The sequence below is a fragment of the Harmonia axyridis genome, chromosome 7 (assembly GCF_914767665.1).
Source record: "Harmonia axyridis chromosome 7, icHarAxyr1.1, whole genome shotgun sequence".
NCBI lineage: Eukaryota > Metazoa > Arthropoda > Insecta > Coleoptera > Coccinellidae > Harmonia > Harmonia axyridis.
Genome location: NC_059507.1, coordinates 4,253,152 through 4,265,554, shown reverse-complemented (window position 1 = coordinate 4,265,554; position 12,403 = coordinate 4,253,152). Strand labels below are relative to the sequence as shown.

Sequence of the window (12,403 nt, the reverse complement as noted above, 5' to 3'; positions counted from 1 at the left end):
AATGGCGCTTTGGAGTGTGGTGAAACGCTACATTACATTAATCGTGATCTAAGCCAAGTCAAGATTGAAGCATTTGGTGAAACTGGGCCTTAGGCTGTTACACTTAGTAGGGAGTAAGGATATACGGTGATTCCATGAACTTTCAGCTTTTAATTTCCTCATTATGTCACAATTTTTGAATTTTGAGTCAAGAATGGTCTCAAACGATAAGGTTCGACCCATTCGTCTTCAAATTCGATTCTGGCAGCCTCTCTGGCTATACAAACGATAATATTCAGTCAAATCTTCTGATTCGACGTCGGTGTTTTCTATTTTTTGTTCAATTCATCATAGTAAGTTTATTCCCTGATGATATAACACTAGATTTGCATAATGCTTTCTGCCATCTCTTGTCGATTCCGAACACCTATTCTTTTTGTTTACTTCGAAAACAGAAACGATCAATCATTGGCTCCTAACTGTATTTCCTTTTTCAGCGTGAAGTTATGTATGAAGTTTTTTTTTTGTTAGTTCATCGATAAGACTCCCCAGGCGATAGAAAAGATGGAGTATTCTTATTTCAGATTTGTTGTTATGGTACGAGGGGAGAAGATATGAGTGAAAAACACTGAAAAATGTTGATATGTTGCTCAAAACAATTGCTGAATCGTATTCTGGTGCTTCTGTAGAAATTTATGCAGAAACATCTTTATAGTTTCCGAGAAAACCTCTGCAAGGCGTGCTAGTATATTTTTTATTCGAATATCGAATTCTATGTACATTCCAAATTGTAGAGCATCATTTTAAATTCAGTTACATACAGTATTGGCAAAGTTACGTCTTGATATTGTAGATATCCAATGCCAAGAATAGAGATGAAATTCCATTATTGAATAAAGATGCAGTCATTTGAATAATTTCCTTTCCAACATCGCTTTGAGGAGGGAGGAGTATTAGGCCAATTGAAGAGTCCCCGGTTTGATGCACAGATGGCGGTGCTAGTATTAAATCCATATGATTTTCAGTTAGTACCAACCTTCAAACGATACGTGTCAAAATTTGACAGCAGTCCGACCATTAGTTTGTGAGATATTGCGTTGTGAGTGTAGCTACTTTTGTTATTTGAAAAAAGATGAACAAAAAAGAATTTCATGTGCGGATAAAATATTGCTTTTTGAAGGGAAAAAATACAGCTGAAGCAAAATCTTGTCTTGATGAAAAGTTACCGGAGTCTGCACCAGAAAAATCAATCATCATTGATTGGTATGCTAAGTTTAAACGTGGTGAAATGAGTACCGAAGACTACGAACGCAGTGGACGCCCAAAAGAGGCTGTCACCGACGCAAAAATGAAAAAAGTTCACAAAATAATTTTGAATGAGGTTATGGCATCAGTATTCTGGGATGCGCAAGCTATAATATTCATTGATTGCCTTCAAAAGGACCAGACCATCAACAGCGATTATTATATAGCGTTATTGGATCGTTTAAAGAATGAAATCGTTAAAAAACGGCTCCATTTGAAGAAAAAAATGTGCTGTTTCATCAAGACAATGCGCCGTGTCACAAATCAATGAAAACAATGGCAAAATTGCACGAATTGGGCTTCGATTTGCTTCTGCATTCACCGTATTCGCCAGATCTGGCCCCCAGCGTTTTTTTCCTGTTTTCAGACCTCAAAAGAATGCTCGCTGGAAAGAGCCAATGAAGAAGTAATCGCCGAAACTGAGGCCTATTTTGAAGCAAAAGACAAATAGTACAAAATTGGTATCAAAAAGTTGGTAGATCGCTATAATTGCTGTATCTCCCTCGAAGGCAACTATGTTAAATAATAAAATCGAATTTTCCCAAAAAAAAATATGTTTTGGTATGGTAGATTGGGGACTTTTCAAATGGCCTGTTACAAGCAGGTGTATTCGAAATTATTATGTCTAGTTCATCTGAATTCTGATCTACAGATAAAGAGAAGTACTCTCATCTTCTTTCTAATTGGACTTTGTAGAAAGGAAGGGGAAACAAAGTAGTCGATCTCCGTTTGATATTCGACATTCTCTATGCATCTATGCACGTATATATTCCATCCCAAGATACTGACTTGCCAGCACTGCATACAATTTAATACACTAGATCTCTATTATTTCATTAATTTTTGTTTTGTTTCAGGTGAGTTGGAGTCAAACCAGGCAATCATCTTGGTATGTCAATTTATATATCACAAGGACGTGAGTAGATTTGAAATAGTTCGAAAAAATTATTATAAACCATTATTAGGTATTCCATGAAGGAAAGGGATCAGAATCTTTTTTATGCGTAAAACATATTTATTTGATTGGCCAAAAAAAAGGTACCGTTCAGGGGTAATATGATAAATTGAGGTTATGGATTACACCACATCGAGAAATCACATTGATTTTAGCCAAATGAAAGTGAATTTGGAAGTTGGTACATAACTAAAAGAAGTTCTGGCTTCAAACCTTGAAGAAACTTTAAAAGTCCTGAAATAAAGTTTAAGACAACACCCTTTCACCCATAACTGAAGGACTCTCTAATCAACTCCGGGCAGAGATAAAGCCAAAAATAATAACAAAGGACATCACTCTTTTGAAACCGATTCCGAGTGGATATAAACAGCCCCCAATTCCGATTACAAAGAAGAACTCGGGAATAACCGCGTTTCGAATTACACTCTTTCTTGTGATGTCACCTCGCCGCCTCTATCCCGAAGTATCCCATTTCTCCCGTCAGATGATGATAGGTCACGTGGCTGCGTAACGGCGGCTAAATATACGTATATGCTTGTCCAGAATCCGAATCCAAAATAATTACTCACCTACCGTCTGGTTTTCAGTTGGTGCAAAACTTGCACGTTTCAAATAGCTGAGTCTGTGCATATTTCTTTCAATCGGGTTACTCTGTGATCGACGTTCACGCTGAACGTAAGCCAGAATGCGCTTTTCTGTGTTTCGATAATATGGATGTGTAACAAAGGGTTTGTTGTGTTGTGAAGGAGTTGTTGTTACGTCTAAGTGCATGTGAGGAATCAGTGACCGATACGTAGTGTTTGTTTTATAAGGAAAGAAATCAATGGTGTCATTTATGGAGGTCTTGATGGCTTTGACCGCTTGATGGATATAGGGTGCTAGAGATTTGTTGAATGAAGAAATAACTTACAATGTTTATCTTGGAAAGTTGGAGAGAAAAATGAACACGTCTTATTATTTACTTCATAATTATTTCAATCATATTTCTATTGAGTAATTATACTAGTAGTTCCTAAGTTGGAGGAACAAACGAAAGTGAAAGATTCCTTGGATAATTTTAAGGAGAAAAGTGCCATGAACATAGACCCTCACACGCTTTGTTTTCGAGATATAGCGTGTTACCTGTAGTCCTACGATAAAACTACAAGAAACCAAAGAGTGTAATACTGGATCGAAGTTTCTTTTTAAGCTTTTCTTAACTACCAATAGTCCACCAAAAAAATTCCTGGAGAAAAGAAATGGGCACTGTGCCAGAAAAAATGTTACACTGTAGATTTACATTCGAAATTAGCATATCACATGATGAAAACTTCAACACACTGTAGGTATCTCGAAAACAAAGAGTTTGCGGGCTCGTATTTAAAGGACTTGTTCTTTGAATGATACTAGGAATCTGCCATTTTCGTTTGTTCTTCCAATTTGGGAACACCATAAATAAAAACATTCCTTGAAATGGAAGAGAAAAGTTCGTTTTAAATTTTGTGAATGTAAATATTGATTCACTTCTACTTTCCATCTATATCTATAGTAAAGCTGATTACTACTGTAAAGCATCTAAAAGATCAGCCGTATCTACATAAATGGGAGATATGTTTGTTTGAGTGTATTTCGAAAATTTTCACCTTCAAATATAAGAAACGTTGTCAGTAGGTGACAACCATAAATCCACTATTTCTGTTAAAGTTATATCTATACGATATTCTTTCTTAATTAATTTTTAAATCGAATTTCCAATCATTGTAGGACGTTATTCTATTTAGACCTCACAGAGTTTGACTAAATTCATCAAAACACGCAAGTTTAAGAAATATTTTGAGTCTTCATAGCCATCTGGACTTCCATTGACCATTTGAGTTATGTTAGAAGTAACAATGAAAGAATCTGATAGTGAATCGATTGTGTGTGAAAAAGGTGATCACGAAAGCGGTGATTATAAAGTTGTCTTGGATATAAGCAAAGGTGCTTCTCTCAGAAGGATACTGCAATGGTCTGGTACCAAAGCGGTAAGTGAAAATGGTTGGGAATATCAGTTTCAGATGTAACGTATTTTGAATCTTTAGGTACCTTAGAAAATTGGAAAAAAATGAAAGTTCCTTCATGGGAATATTGTATCATTTTATTGATTGATTCGACTATGTAGATCACGAAAATGGTTGCAGTTCGGCGATCAGTACATTATTTCAGAAATTATAGATAAAAATCTGAAATTTTAGAGAAAAAAATTGATAATATTCCCGAGGTTGCAACTTTTTCTGGTCGTTAGCTACGTCCTTGAAACTTCAGTATGTTTTGGATCGGAATTTGATGTTTGAAAAACGTTTTCATTTGAGGGGTCTGTGAAGGATAGTTCAGAAGATATAACGATTTTTGGAGGGAAATTCAATTTTTTCCAAAATTTCGAGTTCAAATTTTCTCAAAACTGTGAGCTCTAGGTGCCAGAATTGAAGATCTCTGATTAGCCTAATTTCGATCTCACCTGGAAATCTGAAATTTTTGAAAAACAAATGGGTTTTGCGACAAATTTCGAGTTCAAATTACCTCAAAGCTGTGAGGTCTACGAAAATCAGTGAGGGGTTGTGTGGTCTCCAAATGATATTTCCACATTGCATATTTCTCATATGAAAGTTTAAAGATCAGAAAAATATTCATAGTGATGCGAAATGCTGAGTATTCTCCAGAAGGTATATTAAAAATTTAAGAACTGTAAAAATTCCAAAGCTATCTTCACCCAAGGAATATGAAAGATATTGCCGATTTTCGAATGAGGTTACGGAGATGCCGTTCGGGTTTTTCCTCAGAATTCGCCATAAATCCAGAAATGAAATCTGTTCCATCAAATTGGACCCTCGACTTGAATAATAGAAACCACCCTTCGATTCGATTTACATTCAAACCTGTTCCCGATAAAAATCATTGTTACCTACAGAATTTCGGGCACTTTTATTATGCGATTTCAAGTATTTGACGAAAAAAACGTCGGTTGAATTCACGGCCGAACGAAAATTTTCGATGATTATTTATTTGGCATGTTTTATATAACCCTCCAAGCATTAAAAATATACTACAATCTATAATGTTTGATATAGCCCTAAATAATCGTACTAAAAGGAAAAATGTGTTGATTTAATCCTTGTTAGTTGTTTATTTGAGTACAGAATTAAATTATTCGGATTTATGAGGAAATTATTCATCTTAATTAAAAAAATGGCAACCTCAAAACGAATTCTGCATAGCAAAGCGCGCGTTTTGTTTGCGATTTTCAATCGAGATCTCTATTTGCCGAATTTTGGTTAACGCTGAGGTGAATGGAGAATTTAGTCTGATTGATATCAACATTCCCAGTGAATCCAAATAACGAAATACTGACTTGTGTTCCATTCATTTGTTTAGGCAGAAATATCTATTATTGGGGCAAACAAACAATTTGAATTCTGTTTGCAATTTGTTCTAGCTGAGTATATATCGAATCAAAATACTCTTCACTCAACCAAGAATAGAATTCAGATGAGCTCATCGAAATTGTGAAATACTACGAAATTATAGTTCTTAAAAAAGTATTCCTACAAATTTTTTGTCCAAAGAATTTTTTGGGTGATGAGGTGATCAGGAGTTTCTTCCTACTTGACACACACAGTTAGGTTATATCAGTTTCTGATAACACTATTGTCAACGGTGCTTTTTTTCCTACTACGATCCAAATATTTTTGTATCTGTTAGTATCAAAGTTTCGAAGAATCCCTGGAATATTTCCCCAGAATATTTCTCTTTCAATTCCCTCTAGAATTTTTTGTTAAAGGTGAATTTTCCTTCACCAAAGAAACGTTCTGAGCCAATGAAAGGAGTTTGTCTCCTTTTCTGGTGAATATATTGACCTCTTTCATTTCCTTTGATTCCTAAGTGACCAGGAACCCAGACTAAAAGGCCTTATTGCCTATTCACTATTACTTTCCTGTTTTTCTTTCGAACACACAAAATGTGAACCTATCAAAGAGTCAATCGATGTCAAGTTGCAGAAGATAGATCGAATTCAGTTTGATAGATGATGAAATGGTGGATGGCGATCCAAGATTGGGTTGGGATTACAATTAATCGAAAGACAGATAATTTTTTATAAAACAACTCAACAATTATTCAACAATCATTGTTAAAATGTATAGGGTGTTTTTTTTCGAGGTATATAACTTTAAGTTTGCATTACTGTTCAAGATCGAGACCGATTTAACAGTTGTGAAGTGATTTATTCTCAGTTTGGTTTGGCAATTTATCGTGAATAGATTCACGCCTGAACAACGCTTGCAAATAGTGCAATTTCATTTCGAAAATAATGGTTCTGTGCGGAATACGTATCGCGCACTACGTCCATTTTATTTTGTTTAGTGATGAAGCGCACTTCTGGTTGAATGGCTACGTCAACAAACAAAACTGCCTCATTATGAGTGAAGCTAATCCTCAAGTGTATGTCGAAACACCGTTACATCCAGAAAAACTGACTGTTTGGTGCGCTTTATGGGCTGGTGGAATCATTGGTCCGTACTTCTTCAAAAACGATGATGGCCAGAACGTTACAGTCAATGGTGATTGGTATAGAGCCATGATTACTAACTTTTTAATTCCTGAATTGAACAACCATGATGTCCAGGAGCTGTGGTTCCAACAAGACGGCGCAACATGTCACACAGCTCGTGCCACAATCGATTTATTGAAAGACACGTTTGGTGACCGCCTAATTTCACGTTTTGGACCTGTGAATTGGCCTCCAAGATCTTGTGATTTAACACCGCTAGACAACTTTCTGTGGGACTATGTAAAATCATTGGTCTATGCGGATAAGCCACAAACCTTTGACCAATTGGAAGACAACATTCGCCGTGTTATTGCCGATATACGGCCACAAATGTTGGAAAAATTCATTGAAAATTGGACGTCCAGATTGGACTACATCCGAGCCAGCCGTGGCGGTCATATGCCAGAAATCATATTCAAAATGTTATGCCACAAGATTATCTTGCGGATAAATAAAATTCATGTCAATCGGATATTCCATCGTTGTTTTATTGCAATTTAAAGTTTTATAGCTCTGAAAAAACACCCTTTATATTTTATTGGAAGGATACAAATGTATTCCTATTCTATTTTTCCCATACTCCCCCTATTAACAACCCCTGACTTGTCTCGAGCGGTATTAACTTCGATCTTACTCTCACCCACAAAAACCTCTTACGAAACTATTTCCTTCGTGTCCCCAATTAGTGGGAACTCAGCATAATTTCCGACAAGTTTTCCATATAATGAAAATTCCAACCCCGCTGTATAAATTTGTGTTCCAACCACCATGAGTTATTATCCCTTGAATCGTAACGCTTCTTCTGTTCTTTGTTTTGAAGCCGAGGAATTTGCAAAATGAGAGTGTCATTCTGGCTCCAGCTTGCTTGAAGTATAATCCGAAGAGGTTCGTAGTACAATGAACACCACAGAATAGAGTGGGGGGGTGATTTATTAAAGGAATGTTAGTATGCTATATGAAGAGTTTAATTAACTAATTGATTAATCGAACATAGACATAGTTTACTTTAGAGACTGAGAATTTCAAGTTACTATAGAATTTTTCTTCAATATCTCAATGAACACTGAATCTTTCCTATGACTTTCAGGCGTTTCGAAATCGTTTGTTGCGTCAATTCCAATAATCCTGTTAATTCTTGTTGCGTTTGACACGAGTCATGATCAAATAATGCCTCCTATTCAGCATTTTCGTAAACCTTTTCCCTTCTATTACCATCATGGTCTTCAACATCAAAATCAACGTTCTTGAAGCGTTGAAACCACTCTCAGCACGTTCTGTCACTAATAGCGGCCTCACCGTAGGTATATGAGAGTATTCAATGAGCCTCAGCCGCTTATTTCTTTCTTCATATTAAAGCAGAAAATTAAAACCCTCTGCATTGACGAGAATTTGGCTCGTAACCTGACATGTTTAATCGAGAATAACTAACTATATGATGCAGACACAAATCGACTAATATTTCGATGGCGTTATGTTTACAAATACCTAAGCTCATTGTATGACATCTACGATTCTTCATTTCGACTACCACTTACCGCTACAGCCAGCTTTTACAAGACGGCGGAAGCAAAGTTGTACACCTAATAAGATACAAGAAAAAACGACAAATAAAATACTTTGGCGGAATCTTCCAGTGATGGATCACCCTAAAAAGATTCTTCAGAATCAGATAGTTCGTAAGGCATACTAACATTATTTTGATTCTGTGATTAGTGGTTCCTCTTAAGCTTCCTCGGTGGCTTAGTGGTTAGAGCGTCGGACTAGTTATTCGGAGGTTGCAGGTTCGAGTCCCGCTCGAGGCGGTACTTTTTTCAGAATTGAGAAATTGTCTGAATGCCGTGAAATTAATTTCATATATTAACACACAGGCTTTCAAATTGTTATTTACGTATTCTTCAGAACTTTGTTCCTACAACATACAAGTTTAACGGACTTCTATCGATACATCTCCCCTCTCTGATAGCTCACCTCGTAACTCAACTCAAAAAGCAATTCTTAATATTGAAACTGACAGATAAAATCGTCGAATATTTTTGTGGAATCCAATAAAACCAACAGCGTACATCTAACACAATAGGAAGTGCCATCTGCGTCCTTGTCGAAACCAAAGTCCATATCGATTCGATATCCTTATCATTGTTTTGGAACGTTTCGAATACCCTTTACCCGATATACTTTTCCAGAATCTAATAAGTGTCGAGCACACTCAAATCCAGAAGCGAAATCTGATAGGAGGCACTTCCATAACAGATCTGGCGAGAATTGCGATACGTCTGGTCGTTTTTCCGATTGTCCCCTCTCTCCTCTCGGTTTTGGGATTACACGAACCTATAACATCGGATGCATCAGCAGAAGATGAAGGCGCGAAGACCTAAGTCAACATCGTGTTGCCAACGTCTGTCGTAATAGGGCACACGGTCTCTAAAGCCCTACGGTACACTGAGTGGCTGTCATCGTATTGATTGATTCACGCTACCAGAGAGATAAGCTCCTCGAAATGGGAATGCCCAGAGGTTGATCCAGATCGATTTGTTTCACTCTGCATGTTCTGGACTCCCAGATTCCCTTACAATTGGTTGTAGTCATTTGCAGGATTATCTGTGTTTAATGGTTTCGGTAGTTAGTGGATGGAAGTTTGTAATCAAATGAAATTAAACGAAATTAATTGTCATTTTTATATCAACAAGTATTGTTTCGCCAACACTGGCTTCTTCAGGTTATTTATGCAGGATATCCTGAATTAATAATAGTAATAATAATATTTCTTAATTTCCTGAAGACAGAATACACTGTAAAGAAAACGTCAAAATAAATATGCATACAATAATAATAATACGAAAAAAAAAAGAAAAAAATTAATAACTGAAACCGAAAATTTGATTAACAAAAGATTCAAATTCATCAAACAAAAGAGTAATCTAAGTATTCGCTGACACTATAAAAACAATTCATCAACAACAATTCCTTGATGTCATTCCTGAATTTTCTGTACTCCAAAACTTTCAGTCTCTCCGGAAGATGATTGAACAATCTGATGCCTTAGTACGTTGGCGAGTGCTGAAACTTAGTTGTTCTATGTTTTGGAACACAGAGAATATTGAGAAATACAGAGAATTGGAGGTACAAGGGAAAATGAGAGATTCCTTAGAGAATTTTGAGAAAAAGGGTCCTATTAAAATGGCCCCATAAGAGCTTTGTTTACGAGGTACAGGGTGTTTCATGTAGTTCCACTTTTTTATAATGATTATAACAGTTTATCGAATCTTCATTAATTTTTTCTATAGTTTGAATGAATAGGTACCAAAACTTTTAATGAATTCATTAATTACAGATTATTGTAATCTGGATCCTTTTAATGAATTGGATTTTCCTAATTCCAAATCCAGAGAATTGTCTTATTTTTGTTTTAATCGATGGCAGATACGATAAAACTACAAGAAACAAAAAGTGTAGTACTTAGGGATTCACGGCTTGACTTGATATTCAAGCTACTTGACTCGATAATCAAGCTACTTGATTTGATAATCAAGCTACTTGACTAAATATTCAAGCTACTTGACTTGAGCTCAACTTGAAATCAACTCAAGTTCGAGTCAAGTAGTAGTTCCTCAATGTCAAGTAAAGTATTTATTTATCAAGTACCTACTTAACTTGACATTGAAAATCTATTACTTGACTTGAACGTGAGTTGATTTCAGGTCAAGCCCAAGTCAAGTAGCTTGAATATCAAGTCAAGCCGTTAATTCCTAGTAGTACTGGTCCGAAGTTTCTTTTTACACATTTCTAAACTACCAGTGGGCTACCAAAAATAAGTTTTGGAGTAAGAAACTGGCACTTCTGCAGAAAAAATATCACCCTATAGATTTGCATTCGAAATTAGCATATCACTCGATTAGAACTTCAAATTTGAATATCTATGCCAAATTTAAGTTGAATTTCTTGTAAAGGAAAGATGCTATATGAACAAAATTTGAAAAAATCATACTTCGAAAACCAAGCATTTATCCACGTTTCTAGAACTTTCTTTTCTTAAAATGATCCGAGGAATCTAACATTTTATTTGTATCTCCGATTTAGGAACAGCCTGTATAGGCAACAAAATTTGAACGTTCACCGAAAATTTTTCATGTAGGGATCTTTTCTGATATATTATTGACTTAATACTCATTGACTTACGCGAATAATATATCAAAAAAGATTGCTGAATGCAGGAAAATTCAGTTTTACAATATCTCTCAGATTTTCGATTTTCATACATACGTTATATTTATGGAAAACATTATTAACAACAATTATAAACATTTAAAGGTCCGGTACACAATATCTAAGTCAAGTATATGATGCTTATTTATAATACAAATATGTACCGGGAATTCCATAAAAAAGAAATATGTAAACACATGGCATCTGTTTAGAAATCATAATAATACTGATTTAATAGTTTGTTTTGACAGTGAAAGCAATTTTATAATTAACTTTTTATGTGTATTTCGTTCTTTCTTAGATTTTATTCATTTAACGAAGTGTTAGTGTTAACTACCACTATCTCTCTACCCACACAAATTATCTTTCTTCAACTAAATGAACTTGGTAAGAAAGTATTTTTAACCTTTTATTTAAACATATTTGTTACGTACTTCACCGTTTCCCTATCTTTTTTTGCTTGTTTTCTCTGTAGCCTTGATGAAGTTGAAACGTTGACTTAGTCCTAGCCCTGAAATTCGAACATCAAAATATCAACAAATTTTTTTCGATATCCCTAGGTCAATTACTAATCACTGCACGTTCTTCAGACACGAAAGGAGAGAAACGAAGTGACAGAAAAAAAACCATCGGGTTACAATTGGATTGATTGGCTATTCTCACTTCGCTATAGGCCGTGAATCCCAGAAATTATCCTGGAAGAACAGATGAATTATGTTATCTGACCCCAAGTTTCGAACTCCACTCAATATATAAGGGAGATATGTCTGCCTCACTAAATAATGGTTACGTTCAGAGTTCGCTGGCAGAGTGGCTCTTGATTTTTTTTTATCTTAATCCAAATTGATTAACGACCCAAGGAAAAATAGTGTGTGGGAAATTGAAAGTGCTGGAGGAGAGGTAGCAAATCGATCATTTGCTCGAGGGCTTTAACGTTGCGGTAACTTCATGAAGGGCACTATGTTGTCGTCCTACCCAAAGCTAGAAACTTTTTATACTCGTAGCTTTCCTATCATGGTTGGTCGTTTATTATAAGACGAGGAAATTCGAGTAATTTTCATTGAATGGAGAAGTCAAAATCTGTGTTTTAATTGAAAATTTTTCAGTCATGCTGTGTTGAAGATTTATTTATTTCTTTATTTTTGGCTGTCAGAACAAACATTATTCTATCTGTATCTCAAAAATTAAAGCCGATAGTAGAAATCTGGTGGCGTTTTTAAAATCAGTACATTGGAATCATTCAAAATTAGTTTTTTCTTTCATTTTGTTTGGCGAATTATTTTATGATTTATAAGATCATCTCGAGTAGATTTGAGTTAAGAGATCATGACTTGTGGGTCAGACGTTTTGATGCTATTATTTTTTAAACAACTTCAGGATTTATCTTGTGAGAGCAT

At 35.5% G+C, this 12,403-nt stretch overlaps 1 protein-coding gene across 7 annotated transcripts in view; it reads left to right on the top strand.

The window, feature by feature from the left end:
- The window catches only part of LOC123685490 (apoptosis-stimulating of p53 protein 1), a 262,820-nt gene that overhangs the window by 179,507 nt on the left and 70,910 nt on the right, over positions 1-12,403 (top strand). The window contains exon 1 of one of the 7 annotated variants that reach the window (XM_045625204.1): positions 4,077-4,242. The exons of 5 other annotated variants lie outside the window; for them this stretch is intronic. In XM_045625204.1, coding sequence (XP_045481160.1) covers positions 4,096-4,242 — 147 coding nt within the window. In that variant the 5' untranslated portion in view covers positions 4,077-4,095. Of the gene's footprint in view, positions 1-4,076; positions 4,243-11,201; positions 11,394-12,403 lie in introns of those variants that run through there. One more of the 7 variants, XM_045625207.1, reaches the window with a different exon arrangement.